The 18,354-nt window shown below is 43.4% G+C and overlaps 1 protein-coding gene across 43 annotated transcripts in view; it reads left to right on the top strand.

Annotated features, from left to right (window-relative positions):
- The window catches only part of MAP4K4 (mitogen-activated protein kinase kinase kinase kinase 4), a 188,747-nt gene that overhangs the window by 112,201 nt on the left and 58,192 nt on the right, over window positions 1–18,354 (top strand). For all 43 annotated transcript variants that reach the window (XM_074332434.2, XM_074332410.2, XM_088796006.1 and 40 more), the window contains 5 exons: window positions 8,700–8,825; window positions 10,090–10,200; window positions 14,106–14,196; window positions 16,111–16,241; window positions 17,961–18,015. In XM_074332434.2, coding sequence (XP_074188535.1) covers window positions 8,700–8,825; window positions 10,090–10,200; window positions 14,106–14,196; window positions 16,111–16,241; window positions 17,961–18,015 — 514 coding nt within the window. The remainder of the gene's footprint in view (window positions 1–8,699; window positions 8,826–10,089; window positions 10,201–14,105; window positions 14,197–16,110; window positions 16,242–17,960; window positions 18,016–18,354) is intronic.

The raw sequence follows: 18,354 nt of genomic DNA, 5'->3' as shown, positions 1-18,354 counted from the left end.
AAAATGAAGACTCAAAAAAGTGGTAAAACCAAAACTCTTTTCTACTTGATTGAACAAAGAGAGGCAATTGTGGAAAAGTAACTGAAATGGATGGGGAGGATAAAGGAAGATAAGAGTTATTTTAACAAGGTTTGTTTGTGCAACATTCTCTCAGCCTCGACTCTGTCTCTGGTGTTCAGATTTTTTTCCAATTGGTAGAAAGAGGGCATCTTGCATGTGGGAGTTTTCTCTCTTTCAGGAAGAAAAGGGGGTTGGGGGGTCAGAGTGCCTTTTCTTGCGCATGCTGTGTTTCAAGGCCTTTAGCTCTAAATACTCCTTATGTCAAAGAAGCATATTTTGGGGTGACATTCTGGTTTCCTTCAATTACAATCAAGTGTTTTAATGGAGGATTTGATTTTGGTCAGGTCTTCTTACCTGGTAGATCTGCTTTCCATTTCAATCAGGATCTAGACTTCAGGTCCTGCGTTTGGCTGCCTTACTTTAGGGTCCCGAGTAGCAGGTACAGACCGACCGTGCAGATACTGTGGGTTTGGTTTCAGACCACAGCATTAGAGGAAATATTGCAATAAAGTGAGTCACGTGAATTTTTTTATTTCCCAGTGCATTTAAACTTACATTTACACTGTACTGTAGTCTATTAAGCATTATGTCTAAAAAACAATCTGTATGCCTTAATTTAAAAACACTTGATTGCTAAAAAATGCTAACCATTGTGTCTTGCCTTGTTGTTGATGGCTGCTGACTGATCAGGGTAGTGGTTGCTGAAGGTCGGGGTGGCTGTGGCAATGTCTTAAAATAAGACAACAGTGAAATCTGATGCATCGATTGACTCTTCCTTTCACGAGCAATTTCTCTGTAGCAGGTGATGGTGTTTGATAGCATTTTATCCAGGGTAGAACTTCTTTCAGAATTGGAATCCATCTTCTCAAATCCTGCATCTGCTCTATCAACTAAGTTTATGTCATTTTCTACATGCTTTGTTGTCATTTCAACAATCTTCACAGCATCTTCACCAGGAGTAGTTTCCATCTCAAGAAACTACTTTCTTTTCTCATCCATAAGAAGCAACTTCTCATGCATTCGAGTTTGTCATGAGATGGCAGCAATTCAGTCACATCCTCAGGCTCACTTCTAGTTCTAGTTCTCTTGCTTTTCTACCACATCTTTTCTATCCCATAGTATTGATATTTTTACCTCTTCCCGTGGGTCACAAATGTTCCTAATGGCATCTAGAATGGTGAATCCTTTCCAAAAGGTTTTCAACTTATTTTGCCCAGATCCATCAGAGGAATTCCTTATCTTTGGCAGCTATAGCCTTTTGAAATGCATTTCTAAGAAGACTTGAAAGTTGAAATTACTCCTTGATCCATGGGCTGCAGAGTAGATGTTGTGTTACCAGGCATGCAAACTGCATTAATCTTGTTGTATGTCATCGGACCTCTTGGATGACCAGGTGCATTGTCAATGAGCAGGAATAATTTAAAAGAACTTTTTTTTTTTCTGAGTAGTAGGTCTCAACAGTGGGCTTAAAATATTTCATAAACCATGTTGTAAACAGATGTGCTGTCATCCAGGCTCTGTCGTTCCATTAATAGAGCACAGGCAGAGGATTTTCAGATGATAAATGAGCATTGGCTTCAACTTCAAGTCATCAGCTGCATTAGCCCCTAACAAGAGAGTCAGCCTGTTCTTTGAAGCTTTGAAGCCAGGCATTGACTTGTCTCTAGCTATTAAAACCCTAGATGGCTTCTTCTTCCAATATAAGGCTGCTTTATCTACGTTGAAAATCTGTTGTTCAGTGTAGCCATGCTCATTAATTATCTTTGCTGGGTCTTCTGGATCACTTGCTGCAGCTTCTGTGTCAGTACTTGCTGCTTCACCTTGTACTTTTATGTTACGGACATGCCTTCTTTCCTTAAACCTCATGAACTAACTTCTGGTAGCTTCAAACTTTTCTTCTGCAGCTTCCTCACCTCTCTTGGCCTTCATAGAATTGGAGGGAGTTTGGGCCTTGCTCTGGATTAGGCTTTGGCTGAAGGGGATGTTATGGCTGGTTTGCTGTATCCAAACCACTAAAACCTTCTCCATATCAGCAATAAGTCTGTTTTGTTTTCTTACCATTTGTTTGTTCACTGGAGTAGTAGCACTTTTAATTTCCTTCAAGAACTTTTCCTTTGTATTCACAACTTGGCTTGTGAATGATTTGGTGCAAGAGGTCTAGCTTTCGGTCTGTCTCCGCTTTCGACATGCTTTGCTCACTGAGCTTAATCATTTCTAGCTTTTGATTATAGTGAGAGACACGTGACTCTTCATTTCCCTTGCACGCTTAGAGGCCATTGTTGGGTTATTAATGGCCCTAATTTCAATATTGCTGTGTCTCAGGGACTAGGGAGGGCCAATGAGAGGGAGAGAGATGGGGGAATGGCTCGCTGGTGGAGCAGTCAGAACACACACATTTATCGATTTAAGTTCGCCATCTTAATATGGACATGGCTCATGGCACCCCAAAACAATTACAATTATAAAATCAAAGATCACTGATCACAGATCATCATAATAAATATGATAGTAATGAAAATGTTTGAAATAATTAGGAGAATTAACAAAATGTGACACAGACACAAGGTGAGCAAATGCTGTTGGAAAAAGGGCGCTGATATCTTGCTCAATGCAGGATTGCCACAAAGTTTCAATTTGTAAAAAAAAAGGAAAAACAAAAAAGGCAATTATTTGTGAAGCACAATAAAGCAAAGTACTATAAAACCAGGTATGTCTGTACTGTGTGTGTGTGTGTGTAAGTAACTAATTCCCTAATGGTGTGTGTGTGTGTGTGTGTGTGTGTGTGTGTGTGTGTGTAAGTAACTAATTCCCTAATGGGGAAGGAAAATGGATGGATTCTAAAATCAAGTACATGAACTATTTCAAGTTACACTGTCGAAGTCACTTGTACCCGTGGTATTGTGTCTTGTAGATTGGGGCTTGACAAGGCAACTGTTAGGACTTCTGGGTGTTGATGACATGAAACTTTGGGAAGTTCTAATAGTTACATTTAGATCCTAGAGAAAATAGTGATCTGTCTTACTTGACTTTATTTTTTGAGTGAGGTCACCACATGCATTCGCCCTGTTGAGCTTTTGGTAGGTGGTTGTCATGGAGGTGTATGTTGGCCTCTCTGTGGATCTGGCATCAGTCATGGAAGGACCAATCTCCCAAGGTTATTTATGAGTGAGTGATGCTGAGGCAAATGGAGTGAATTTTATTCCCCGTCCATCCTGCATCATTTAGCAGTCTTAGCCTGAAGTTTTCCGCCCTCACTCCCACCCCATGTCCATCCAAGTGAACGGTGTGATTGTGTAATTCTCTTCTTAACCACACTACTTGTAAAAGGTACTAGTTGAGTGATACAATGTCATTGAGATATTCAGCAAATAATGTGCCAGGCTAACTTTGTAGAAGATGGAGGAGCTAGAGGGCCGCCCTCTTTGAGAACTTGTTGTGTCTTGTAAGTTCTGTCTGGTGCCTGTAGATAGAAAAGACAGAAAGGGAGCAGGTTGGGGGCTTCAGGGCCATTCCCCTTGGAGTTCAGAATCCCAGAAGTTCTAATTCAGTAGCAAATGGAGAGCATGTCTTTTTGTCTGAAATGTGTTCAAAACACATTTTTCTTGAGGAAGATGTCATGAGTGCCTGATTTTCATTTTAGTTACGGTAATTTTGTAATTTTTCTCTTGGCTTTTTATTCTGGGACTGATTGGTCCTGGGCTATGGGGGCCGATTAATTTTAAAGAACATGCCATCCCTTCCTTTGACCAGGTCTTACAACCTTAATTTTGTTCTAAAATACTTACTGCATAGTTCTGTACCTTTGTTTGGTTGAATGTCAGTGAATTTAAGTTGTGTAACTTTTCATATATCTGTTTGAGTCAAAAAAAATTAATTTTGATTAACTCATCTTGTGTGGTGCTAAATAATATTCTCAGAAAACTGGGATTTGCCAGGTAAAGGGTGATCTGTTCTCATTTTCCTACCAGTTCAGTCACACAGAGAAGGATTCAGTAGTAGTTAACTAAAATAAACAGACTTGCAAACTGGTTTCTAAAAATCTAAGTGTATATTCATTGATACATTTTGGTGGTGAAATCTGCCAGAAACATTTGCACACCTCGTCTAAGAGTCCTCTCCAACTCGCAGAAATAGAGTGCGTAATGAATCACCCTTCCTTTTTTGCCACACTGTTAGTGAGCAGACTGAATTCTGTACAGAGGGCACGCTGGGAAGAAAGACGATTAGCTTAGAACATTGCCCCGTTCTCTCGGATCCTCCTGGTTGGCTTCTCTGAAGTCTGCCTGTCTCCTCACATAGCTACTGCCATCAGTGGAAGGAGAGAAAGCATAGGTCACAAGCATTTAAGTAACATTTTAAAGAGTCATAAAAAACAAAACATGGCATTATATGCACTCCTGGGTGCTCAGATGGTGGGTGGGCAGAGCTTGTCATATGACTCATTTACAAACCCAGAGCTGACTGAGACTTACCACTGTTCAGATGTCCGCCCCTCCCCCTTGCACGGCAGCCGAGTGCTCCGGCCTAGTCATCTCCCAGCCTGAGACAAAGACCTTTTCTCTGGGAATTTGCTCAGGCTGGTTAGAGTCCAAACTGCTAATTGGTACCAGCTGCAGTAAGTCACTAAGTGAGAACTAGCAGCTGCCTCCTCACTGGAGAAAACCAGGGGAGCCTTACCTTTCTTTCCAAAAGGTCCTCTCTTCTCTCTTGTTAACCCCACCCCCCGCTCCCCTCTCCCCTTTTCATTTGTATGTATGACTGTGGCCTCCTAAAGAGGAGAATGAAGAGCAAAGTCTTTTGGACCCGGCGTAGACACCTGGGATGTTGAAAACTTTTGTCCTGTCGTGTCCACAGCTCCACTTTCTCTTCATATGTGGGATTTGTTATTGTTTTAAAGTTTCAGTTCTAGCCTCCCCCGCCCCCCCCCCGCCCCCCATTGTCTGTGCTGTATCTTCTCAGGCTGAAGGAGGAGTTTGCTTGGGGTGGGGGGGTGGGGATGGGGGTATAGTATGTATTTAAGTATTGGAATGAGACCACCAAACGTATTGTTAGCTAACAGCCGAAGGAAGGTTTGAACTCAGAAGTGGGTTCATTAATACTCTAAAAATGACAACACTGTTACAAGCATTAGTCAAAATCAGGATTCCGGTTGTCGTTGGCTCCAAGCCATTGGGACATTCTGCGTTTCTGATGCTTTCTCTCCAAGGGGCCACTCATTAGTAAATGACAATGAGTGGTATTAAATGCATTTTTATTTTATAAGATGTGTAACAGTCATCTATAATCGTGGACGCGAAAGAAGGAATGTTCGTAAGTCCTGGTTTCATTACATAAAGTAGTTGCGTATCTATCTGTCTAGCAGCAGCTTAGATTCGAGGACATACCTCGGATAATCTGCCAACAGTATTTACCAATATGTATTGTGTTTTCCACACCAGTGGACAGTACTGAATTTAAGCCTGTAAGAAGCTTTAGTTGTATATAATGTGTAACTCGGACTCTGAAAACATCAAGTGCCTGTGGAAACTATTGATTCTTCTTATAAAGAGTGGTGAACAAGTTAGATCCCACACGACATTAGTCCACGTCACTAAAGAAAAATAGGTTGCAACTAGTTGAAATACGTCGTGATCCTTACTTATTGCTTAGGAAGAGAAACGTAGGTAGCGTTTGTTTCTATCAAGAGCTGAAACCTACTGACAGAGCGTCATAAATAATAATGACCCCTGGAATAATTTTGCCGGGACGGGGAGGAGGGTAGGAGAGAGGTGGGGTCAGGGCTGGATCCATAAAGCAAAGTCTGTGCAGTCCAGTAACATGCTCGGAACTCCATGAAGTGATTAGCTGCTCTTACCACAAAAACAAAATTGCAGTCAATATTTTGATTTTTCCCTATTTTAATTCAACATGGTCCTTTCTGTTTTTACCCCAGATACTTCTAGATTTATTGATTTTTGGATAAAAAGGAAAATAAAACCTTTTGTTCATTTTCTAATGACCTAGTTGTGGTCCAGTGTAAAGAAAGTGGGATGTTTGACTTTTCAGGGCCCAATGTGTTTAACCGTGGGCCTCGCCCCAGGACTAACACCACGTGCCTTTCTCAGGGGAGCATGTTTATGGCCATAGTCACGTGCTAAGCTTTGTTAGGAATCTGTCAGCCTTGACAAGCTTTATTAGGGTTGTCCCGGGCTGCTCAGGAGCCCACAGGTACTGTTGGGAGCTAGTTGTGGTGGCAGGGAGAGAGCAGCCCCTACGCGCCCTGTTGTATATTCTGTGCGTCTGAGTGAACGTGTGGAAAGAGCGTAAGGTAAAGCTTTTGATGAACTGGGCTTTCTGAGTTCTGCTTGCAGCATGCTTCCTTGCCCCTTATGTTAATAAAAATTGTCGTCCTTTTCTGTTGTAGTATGAAGTTCCCTTGGAGAAAGGTCCCAGATAAAAAGGTGTTATTCTGTAATGTTAGCCAGGCTGGATGCTGGTTTTGTTTAGAATTCAGGTAGTTATCCTAGGTATTCAGTGTCACATTTTTCGTTGCTTCTTTATACGTGGCCATGTTGAAATCACAGATCGAAATGAAAGGCATTTGCTGTGATTTTCCTCTCTACAGGGTCTCAATGAGAATCATTACACTGACTGTTATGTAGACTGTACTGGCCATGTGACTCCACCGCATATTCGCAGCCATCGCCTGCTAGTCAGGTGACAACTATGCCCATAGAATATGCTGTCATATTCTAATACTTATGTCTTGGAACCAAGCTGGAAGCCAACATTTTGAGAATCTTGTTCTAAGATGATTACATGTTTTGTTAATGTATCTGGTTTCTAAGGCAGTAATGTACAACTGAAAGTTTATACTTGAAAACATTTTTTCGTTTGGCCTCATCATTAATATCTGATTAGTGATGTTGCAGCTTTCATCTTAAAGAGCAATATTTGCAAACCAAACTTACTTTAGGTCTGTGAGGCCTTATGAATGGTTTTTGGAGATTCTAGGCAATAATAGTAAGTTTCTTCAGAGTGAGAGGGTGTGTGTGTGTCTGCGTGTGTGTCTCTGCCTGTCTCACCTTCTTTTCCCTTCCCTTTATTTTTTTATTTTTTTGTTTTTTTAAGATTTTATTGGGGAAGGGAAACAGGGCTTTATTGGGGAACAGTGTGTTTTTTCCCAGGACCCATCAGCTCCAAGTCAAGTTGTTGTCCTTTCAGTCCTGGTTGCGAAGGGCACAGCTCAGCTCCTGGTCCAGTTGCTGTTTTCAATCTAGTTGGGGGGGGGGGGCGGCGGGTGGTGCGCAGCCCCCATCCCATGCGAGCGTTGAACCGGCAGCCTTGTGGTTGAGAGCCCGCACTCCAGCCAGCTGAGCCGCCCCTCCCTTCCCTCTGCGTGTGCACGCACAGTCACATGCTCTGTCTTCTCTTTCTCACACCTGCACACACCTGCACCTAGCCTGCTCAGCAACCCCAAGTCCTCTCTGGAGAGGGAAGAATATTAGCTCTAAGTGGGATGAGTGTGTCAGTGTAGAACAGTAGTGAAGTTTTGGGGAACCAGTTATTTCCTTTTGAAAAACCATACGTAGTCAAGGGAATCCGATTATCAGAAATTTCTTGATCTTCTTTGTCTTCCCTCAAACATTGCTTTTCTTACTAACCAAGGCTGATTTTCTCTTTTCCTGCACCTTCTCTCTTACTTCTCACTTTAATTCTGCTTTCCCCTCATTCCCATGCTACCTATCTTCCTTAGCACGACTCTCTGCAGGTGGATTGGCAGAACCATCTCTCCGTGTCATGTGCCTGCCACAGGGGCCGAATGTGCGTGCTGGTGCCATTTCTTCCCCAGGAGAGTATATGACAGAAAGACGGAGACTGGCAGCTCTCAGCATTCACAGGGCCACTTGTTTTTCCATACCTGTGTCACCTTCTGTTTCTGTCATTCCTGCTCTGCTCTCATACAAACTTTGCATTCCTTCCCCTGTGTATCTTATGTTAATAAAGCAAGAGGCTGGGGGATGAGCCAAGTGTAGTACAACCTGCTGTCACTGAGTGGTGTTTTGTGACTGGGGTTCACTGGACTCACCTGGCGCTCTTTGGGTGAAGGGTGGATTGTCACCAAGCACGCCGGGGCCTGCTGGGCTGGTCTGCACTCAGCAATCTGCACATGTGCGAGGTTGTCAGAGGTGACAACTTCTGCCATAAGTGTGCTGGGTGATTTGGGTTCACACAGGGTTTCTAGAAAAAAAACAGTCTTTCCTAGTAATTTGGTGAAATATTATAGTGTCAGTTGGTCCGTTCTCTTTTTTCCCCCTCCCATATTTACAGATGAGCAAATTGAGACCCAGGGAAGTGGAGTCCATTGGCTGAGGTCACTTGGTTAGGGGAAGAGCTGGGACTCCAGTGCCCTCTGCTCCGTGCTGCCGCCTGTATTTATCTTTACCTTTTATACTTCATGTGCTTCTTTCATGGCTTGTACTCACATTTCAGAGGATGAATCCCCGTCAGGTCCCCAGGTCTTGGCACGAGGATACAGGGAATGGATCTCTCTTTCTTGCTGGGGGGAAAGGGGACTTGTGTTATTCCTTGTGTGGGGGTGGAGGAAAATCACACACATCATTCAGAAGCCATACATTTTATTTTTATTTTTCCTTAAGGATGAAGAGGAAGAAATCAAACTGGAGATAAATATGCTGAAGAAATACTCTCATCATAGGAATATTGCAACATATTACGGTGCTTTCATTAAAAAGAGCCCTCCAGGACATGATGACCAGCTCTGGGTAGGCACATGTTTCCTTAGCGTTTGTGGGCGTCCTCTTGGGTTGGGTTCCAAGGGCCTTGAAGACCTTCGGGGGGAAGAGGGGAGAACAACAAAGAAAAAGGGGTAGTGGCGGGTTTCTTTCTTGGTTGACAGTGTACTGAATGTTTATTTTGATGTTGATTTCACTTTGCCTGGAAAGTAGTTAACTTTGTGTTTCAGGAATAAAATGGCACGTTTTAAAAGGAATGTAGACAGATAGGAAATTAGGAGCTTGAAAATAAAAGCAATACGAGAAAAACTTTATTTGTGGAAATTAATTAATATGGAAGCCTAAGTAAATGCATCTTTCTTTACCACCCAGAAGTGAGAGACAAATCGCAAGTAAACAAACTTATGTCAGTAATTTGTTAGTAATATTAGTGATAATCATTTATAAAAAAATAGGTAGTTCCAAGGAAATTTCTAGAATTGACAAATTCACGTCCATCTCTTATTAAGCACATTTCCATTCAAGAAGATGAAAATGAGTTACTGTTGGATCTGTGATCATCACATTAGTTATGTCAAAGGTACTGGACTTAGGAAGCAAGGAGATAGATGAATACTTTTCCTAATTTTTTAAAAAAAAGCCATTGCAGAAAATTTGCAAAAATTGGGAAAGTAAAAGGGACCTAGTTAGTTTCATTTCCATTGCCCAAATCCCATCATAGGTAAAATTTTAGAATAGTTCAATTCAGTTCATTTTCTTAGGTACTTTAAAAATATACTTGTGTTCATATTGTTCAAACATTTAGGTATAGTAAATAATGTATTGTTAAAAATTGTGTATTGCTTAAAAATAGCATTTTTGTACTAAACCTAGTTAATATAAAATAGTTTGAGAATCATAACGTTTGAAAAATAGAACATCTTTGACTGGCAGATGAGGAATAATGTTAGGGAGTATTTATATCAGATTTCTGATGATGGGACACTGATGGAGAACAAAATGCTGCTGCCATGTCCATGTGCTTAGGAGAGAGAACACTCTAGAACCTCTGCACTGGACGATGTGCGGTAGAATATCAGAAACTCTGACTCTCCTGGACCAAAGACACATAAATCGGCTGGGGAACCGTTCTCAGTAATGTGGCTGTCTCCAAAATGATCATGTGCCCAGATGTGCAGGAAGGGCCAGAGGGGGTCAGCCTGTGCTGTCTGACTTCTCAGGTGTGTCCTGAGAGCCTGATGCCTCACTGACTGCCGGTGTGTGTTGGTCACACTGTGTCTTGTCTGCCCTGTAGCTTGTGATGGAGTTCTGCGGGGCCGGGTCCATCACGGACCTCGTGAAGAACACCAAAGGGAACACGCTCAAAGAAGACTGGATAGCTTACATCTCCAGGGAGATCTTGAGGGTAAGGAGAGTGCATGGCTCTGGTGCCCCATACGGGTCCTTTGTTTTCCTTCCCACTCTGCTAGCCCGGAGTACTTTGCATCCATTACAGCTCTGCAGGTCATTCTTTTTGTGACCACCAAGGACTCTGTCCCTGGGTGGCTTTGATAGTTTAAGTTGCATCACGGTGTAGACTCTGGCAAGTATCTAAACAAAGCAGAGTGAAACAAAAAATAGTTTTTTTTTGCATTTCCCAGAGTTCATCTCCAGGTGTTAAAAAGAAAATCAGAGTGGAGGGGAAGAGGAAGAATCGCTAATTATTGTTTTTATAGGAATCCTGTGTCTAAGTTTGTGAATCAGTATCAATGGTGCTGAATGCTGACTTTCAAAATCATCTTACGGACTTTGGCATTAACTGTTCAAATCTGTTGCAGTATTTGTGAGGAAGAGTTCTAATGTTTCATGTTATTTATAGCCAACTAGAAAGCTGGCTTATGATCTTAGAGTAAGTTTCTGAAACTACTGTTTTAGCAGCTTCTAAACGATTCCTTTCAATGGTAGGGCCATCTTGACAGCAGGTAGAAGGAGAGGAATAGTCCATGTTTGGAAAGTGTGTGTGACTGAGTGGGCCTCTTTGCTTTGGTTGGCCCCCAGTTTTTCTCTCTCCTTTACCCTTGCGTCACGTGCTTGCATGTGACATGACTTGGATTTCACTTACCCTCCACCTTTTAGAAATAAAGACTATGGAGTTAAACTGGAACCTAATTCTTATGCTTCTCTCACCAATAAAAAAAAAATTATCTTTGACTTGTAGGTAAATTTACCCCACTGTTTATAGAGGAGGAAGTTTAAAAAATGCCATCTCGAATTCATTAAAGATAAGTCTTAATTTCTTTTTAAGAGCTCTTGAAAATTGACCATTCCTTTAAGAAAACTAGTTGTGGGGCTGAGGTGGGAGAGCCATCTCTTTATAATCGAACTCAAATTTCATTATTAAAACTTGAGGGTTCTATTTTTTATAGTTATTATAGGAAGCAGAGCCTAAAAGTGGGACACTAAGTACCTCACCCTCCAGTGCTGTGAGTTTTCAGTGAATGGGCAGATGTATTTGTTAGTTAATAACTAAACCACTTAGCCGGGTGGGTCAGAGTGTGGGCAGCAGAGTCAGACAGACTCGGGTTTGGGTCCCACCCAGGCCCGTCATCTCCTGCACCCCCTCGCAAAGTCACTCAACCTTTAGGACTTACTTCCTTCATCTGTAAAATGTGGGTACCGAGCCTAGGATGGGGGTACATCGTGACGAGAATTGAATGAGTTAGTGTATATGAATCATCTCGTGTCACATGTGGCTACACAAGTAGTTCTCAGTAAATATTAGGTGGCATTATTCTCTGCTGTCAGCACACACTCACACGTACACATTACTATGTGTAACTCCAGTGTAGGATTTTTCAAGCAGAGAAGTAAGTTTTAGTGTAAATGTCTGAGACATCAGATGCATTTTAGTCACCAAAGACAATTCACATTTTTTATATGCACAAGCAAGCATTGTTCACCTACCATGTGTAATAAGTATACGCAGCTATGTTGCCACCATTGATCTGGGGCAACGTCTGAAAGGAGCCCAGGCAGTTTGAAGCCCCTGTTGGGTCTGAATACAGTGGCCTAATGGACATCTTTTTGAGGTGAAGCTAGTGTTTCCCATGTCAGCGAGCATGTGAAATGCGTTTCCTTTATCTACATTTCATCTAGCATGGGGGTTTTCTTACAACAAAAGTCTAAGTGAACTGAAAACAGAAAGAGCCTCGAGAAGAGTCGGTGGATGAAAAGCTGGTGTGTGTTTATCATAGGAGTTACTAAGCATCAGTTTTGGTAACCAGAACACGGTGTGGTGGGGAGGGGGTGAGCTCTCATGGGAAAGGAGGCAGCCACCTGCAAGCAGATAACCCAGGACGCAGCTCGGGCTGCTTAATGTCTGTGATGGCAGAACTGGTCCTCCTTCCTTAGTGGATGTTAGATTCAGATGCTGCTGTGTGAGGATCCCTCAAAAGCCTGCGAGTCCTGAGCATGTAGGCCTTAGACGTCAGTAACAAAGCTCTCCTGGGCCAGCCCACAGAAACCCTTGGGACCAGAACGTTTAGCAACAAAGCCAGCACGGGCATCCCGCCCACTGCCGCGTTCCCAGTCCACACGCACTTCACAAATTTTGCTCTCAGCCAATATTTCCTGTTGAGTAGGGGCGCTTCCAACCTTTCATAACCAGTAGTGAAGGCAGCCTCTGACTCCTCCTCGTTCTGTGTCCATGAGCGAGATAGTAACAGGAGAAACGTTTGGGTCTAGAATGCGTATCACTGTGTATTTGGACTTGTCATCTCTGCTGAGGAAGAAGAGTTGTGGCTTGGCGTTCAGCGTGGGAGGCGTTGGACACACACACATTCCCTCCCTCCCAGGTGCTTCACGCAGGAAGACTGTATTCATTGTTTGGAACAGTCACAACTCAGGGTGACATTGGTTAAGGGCCGTGAGCCACACCGTGCGCAGGGGGACGCGCGGCAGCAGCCTTACTTTGCCTGCCGCGCCCGCGGGGAAGGAGACTCCTACGTTATTGCTCATGAGAACACGAGGGCACGCAGGCCTCATTTGTTTGAGAAGATGTGGGTACTTGTGTTGCTAAGATAATCCTATAAACGTGTGAGAAGGGGCTTTGTGAGGTTAGAGAATAAAAAATGAACTGAAGTAATAAAAGTAGAAAGAATAAGGGAAGCTGCATATTTTTTGTCTCTTTTGCTGTTCAAAAGTTATTTCATGCTGAAAGGAGGGACCGTCTTGCTAACTATAGCACTAAGATACCGTGTATTTTTAGTACTTTTCCCCCGTAGTCAGTGCTTTGTGGTGTAACACTGCATGTCCTGTTGGTGGAAAAATAAACAGCCGTCAAATAAGCTCTATTCTGTTTCACAAGCAGACTAGTAAATGATTGGTTAGAAACCCTGTGCTAGAAGAATGAGTGTTCTAGAGCAGCTGTTGTATTTAATTCATAGAAAGTCATGATAACAATAAAACCCCATAAAATGAAGCAGGAAAATCAAACCCTTATTTCTCATCGGCCTTTTTTGAATTGAGACGTTTCAGAGTAAATAGGTTACCGTATCTTAAGGAGGTGGGCTATAGATGTGGCTTCTTGGACTAAAGACGGAATAAGTAAACGAGTTGTGAGAATGGTGCCTTTTGCCTTGTAGACCATATTTGGACGCAAAAATGTGCTTGTGTTCTTGTACCATCTCTCACCAGAGACATGTTCTTGGGCTTCCTTCCAGATACGAGGTCATCAGAAGCACCATATGCCCAGCAGGGTTTATCTCCTTGGGAAAGAAAAGCTTTGAACACAAAGCTCTTTTGGTGGCAGAACGGTGTTACACTTGGGGGGGAGGTGGGATTGATCACCAGTTAACAGTGTGTCACTGGTGCTGGGAAAACCAGGCAGTGTCCCAGAGCCAGACCGGAAACCCCACTCTCGCCCACCGCTTTTCCCCTGGAATGTGTCTAGTTCAAATATACCACGGGGTCACCCACTGAAAGATAGATGTGTAGCGTGGGAAAGGAACCACCCTGTATTCAAATAGCACACATTATAGCAGAGAAAGTGCAGATGGTCATCTGCAGTATTTCTTCCAGGGGCAGCTAGAAATGGTGGTGTTGCTCACGGGGGACCTGACCCAGAGCAACTGGGGTGGGTACGGCTTTCTATCTGTGTCGTGTGCGGGGTGATGTCTTCCTGGAAACGCACAAAGATGGAATTGTATGTGCTGCTAAATATAGTTCACAAAGCCTTTGGCCTGCACGCGCACTTTGTCATAAAGAGTGTGTTTTTGCCTATGTACTTAGAGCGACAAACGCCCTAAAATTCCAACCTGTCCTTCTGTGTAGGGCCTGGCGCATCTTCACATCCATCATGTGATTCACCGGGACATCAAGGGCCAGAATGTGCTGCTGACCGAGAATGCAGAAGTGAAGCTCGGTAGGTGATGGACGGGCCATGGGGTGTGACGCTGGTACCTGGGCCGAGCAGCAGTGCTGCACTCAGTGTGCGTCCAGCTAACAGTCCATCACCCGCATTTTTAAATTTCTGTTCAGCTTAACAAGTGGGAGCTGGGCTTACTGCTCTGTCTGCCTCTAGCTTCCTCCCCCACACATCTCCCCTCCGCTCTCCGTGTGGTAGAATCATGTCCAAATCAGGTCACATCACTTTCCTGCTTGAAGACCATTGATGGTTTGCTGTTTCACTTTGAATGAAATCCACGTTTCTTACCGTGGCCTCTAAAAAGCCACAGCCCATGCCACTTTCCAGCCTCACTTTGTGACCCTCCTCACTTCTCTCTTCTTCCTCAGTCAGTCATTTTTAACTTCCTTGGCACTTGCCTCAGAACTTTCCCACACACTGTCCCGTTTGGAAGTGGCAGTTTCTCCCTCATCCACAGAGGCCTTCCCTGGCCCTCTGATCTGTATTGGGTCCTACTGCTTGTTTCCTCCGTAATACTGATCACAGTCTATAATTATGGAGCTGTTTGTTTGCCTTCTTTACCAGAATATAAGTTCTGGGAATGCAGTGACGAGGATTATCTTACTTGTCATGGTATTCTTACCCAGCACCTAGCACAGTACCCTGGATGTAGTAGGTGCTCAGTAAACACATGATGGATGGAGCCCAGAGTGTCTTCCTGGAGATGACTTTACAATGGCTCTTTTATATTTCTGGTTTTCCTTACCTGGATCTGAACTTGTTCCCATCCCACTTTCTTGTCATGGGTCATATTTTTAAACAGATTTTAAATGGTTTTTCTTCCCCTAAAGCATCACACATACACAAAATCTTTACGCTTATAAGAATCTGGTTCGCCTTTCAAAAACCTGAGGCACAGTAGTTAACCTTTATAAATAGGCTCTTCATTATTGCTTTCTTGCCTAGTGCCCGTGTTTATTGGTGGTCTGTGGAGGATAGTCCGCCAACTTGGAAAATCCCCTCAAAGCTAAGATTGGAGGCACTCGAATTGTTCTCATTCCAAACAACTCCGCAAGTTGTGTGCGTTTCCTGCACTGGCCCTGTGGTACTAGGCCTGTGACAGTCCCTCGGTAATCACTTGGTGATTGATTCCTACTGTCCAGGTAGCAGTAGCCACACCGACTGCCCTGCCCGTGTCCCTGTCTCAGAGGGGCCTCCTGACCTGGTGACAGAAGCTGCATCTGGGGCCGCTGATGATGGCAGCCCTGCCTCCCAGCTCCCACTGCTGTGCCCCCCGTTGACCAGGGGCAACGGCAGTGTGTGTAGCTGATGACGGGGGCAAACATCCCGTTGCACGGAGCGGTCCTCCTGCCAGCCCTGCCGCCCAGGCTCCACGCTCGTATAGCCCCCGTCACCATTCACTTGGGTGGGAGGGAGGAGGCCCTGTGAAGCACGAGCACAAGGCCCAGGTCCTTGGGGAAGCGTTTCTTAGTGTACATGTGATTTAGCCTGATTCCCTTTAATTCAGTCCTGTGGTCTCTCCAGAAAACCCTTGTGGGTTTCTTCTCTTTCTGTGTCTAGTGCTGCTTAGGGAGCTGAGTCACGCGGGTCTCAGCCAGTTCTCCTGAAGTTGGGGCTTTCTGTGACTCGGTCTTGTTTGCCCAGGCATGTTCCCAGCTAGCACTGAAAATCTCAGCTCACCCGAAAGTCCCTCTGGTGGCCGCTGTCGGGGGAGCTGGGAGAGGTGGCTGGGGACAGGCCTCCCAGGAGCTTCCAGACAGGCACGTGGCTCCGTGGCGTTGGTGGCCTGGAGGAGGCTGCATGTTCATGAAGTATTACTGTCTCAGTTTACTCTGCAGACACCTCCTCTTCACATTTCCTACTCCTGCGTTTTACTTGTTTCTTCACTGTGCTCCACTCTCTTCCTCCCAGTGGATTTTGGTGTGAGTGCTCAGCTCGACAGGACCGTTGGAAGGAGAAATACGTTCATAGGCACCCCCTACTGGATGGCTCCGGAGGTCATCGCCTGTGATGAGAACCCAGACGCCACCTATGATTACAGAGTAAGTGGCACTGGCTTCTTGGCCTTCACCAGGTCCCTGCCATCCCGGAGGTAGGGGGCTCTGCTTACACGTCGCACACCCCTCGTCCCCTTCCTGCTGTCTTTGAGGATGACATGGGCCCCCTGCTGCAGGTGCATATTTGCCAGGACAGCACTTAGATGCAGGCTTCTCTGCCCACTCCGCACCCCCTGTCCCCTCCTTACTAAGCAGTGCAAAGCTTTTAGGGCAGTCGGGGCCGCTTCAGCCTACAGAGAACTTTTTGTCATGAGGAAATGAAATGCTTCTGCCCTGTTTGCTATCCTTTTAACTTGAAGAATATATTATAATCAGATACTAATTAAAAAGTATATTGTCAGGATATACAGCAATAGCTTCATCTACATGAAATTTTTGAGTCTTGTTAAAGAGCTTATCGCTTTGATTGGGGTACACAAGTGTTTTTAGATTATTAGAGTGACCTCTAGAGACCTGTATCAATAATGCACTTTTTTGATCCTGGTATAAAACCCATATTTGATCATTAGACTCAGGTTGAATATGTTAACAAAAACTATTTTAAAAAGAAAAAGAAAAGTTCCCTTGCCTTATTTAATGAGTTAGAACGGTTAATGTACCTGTTACATGCTATTCAAAATTAAGTTCATATCTTAACACTCTCCAGTGTATTTCAGTATTTATTACAAATACCCAATTAATGAAACTCAACTTCAGCCCAGGGAGCAGAGGAATTTTTATTTATTTTGTTTTATATGCTGAAGTATTTTAGAATACAGTATAGACTTTATGACTTTTCACTCTTTAATGTATCTTTTACATCTGTAACATTTGAAAACATTTTCCAACATCTCCAAAACATTTTCATGTGTAAGTAAATGAAAAACAATTTTTAAATAGAGTCCATAATTAGACCCAGCTGGTTTACACCTGCTTTCTCCAAACCAGTATTCAGTATTGGATAAGACATTGTGTTTGGTTATTTGGCCTTTGAGTATCTTTTAATCAAGACTATTCCCTCCCTCCCCCCCCCCCTTTTTTTTTCACGACACTGACTTACTGAAGAGGCAATGTTCCCTCTAGATTTGTCTTACCATTTCCGAATTTACGCTTTTCCATCTTTATAATGTCATTTAGCTTCTTTCCTATATGATGGAGAGACTCAGTATAAGGAAAAACCTTCGCAAGATCCCCTGAGAGCAGAGGTGTGGTTCCCACTGCATCACACCGGGGAGCATGGAACGTCTCTGTTCTCCCACCATTGGTGCTGCTACAATTAGTCATTGAGTTAAGCAAGGTGGTGAACCTCTCCTTTGCACCACAATAGTATAGAAAACTCCGTACAAATAAGGGAGACATTTGTGGGCCTATCCTTATACTTGTAATCACACATACGTATAATTACTTACTTAGAAACCCTTAAACTTGAAGTAATTCCTGTGTTAGGATAGTATATAAATAAAAGAATGCTAATGATAGTAGTCATCCATTACCTACTTTTAAAAATCTTGTTTGGATTTTAAGAAACTGGTTGATAAACCTTTATCTATTCATTGTCCATATTTACTGAGGGCCTACCACATGCGAGCCATAACTCTGGGGATACAAGGTGAATAAAACAGGCAAAAATGTGTGTATATGTCATTTGTGTTAGTAACCAGCAATGGTAAGCTCGTGGCCCCGTAGCTAATATTCTACCCATAACATACTGTTCTGTTTTTTTAGAGTGACCTTTGGTCTTGTGGCATTACAGCTATTGAGATGGCAGAAGGTGCTCCCCGTAAGTAATGTTCTCTCCTGTATAGCCCAGTTGTTATATGTAATTTAAACCTAGTTTCAAGGCTTCCCAAAGAACAGCTTCATGGATAAAGTCATTCCTGGTGGGCGTTTAGATGAAGGAATCATCAATACAGTGAAGTTTTAGATGTAAAAGGAACTCTTAGCATCCATGATTCCTTTCACAGATCTCCCTGATCTCTGCAGGCTACATTATCATTTATTTAAGGTGTGTGGCGTGAAATTATGGTGACATCAGATAATAGGTAGTACTTTTTCCTTTTGCAATTTGAACTTAGTATTCGGTGAAACCGGTCCTAACACATAAAATTTAAGTATTATT

The sequence above is a fragment of the Rhinolophus sinicus genome, chromosome 2 (assembly GCF_057876585.1).
Source record: "Rhinolophus sinicus isolate RSI-liver-muscle chromosome 2, RSI-T2T, whole genome shotgun sequence".
Classification (NCBI taxonomy): domain Eukaryota; kingdom Metazoa; phylum Chordata; class Mammalia; order Chiroptera; family Rhinolophidae; genus Rhinolophus; species Rhinolophus sinicus.
The sequence above is the reverse complement of the archived record's forward strand: the minus strand, read 5'-3'. Positions and strand labels throughout refer to the sequence as shown.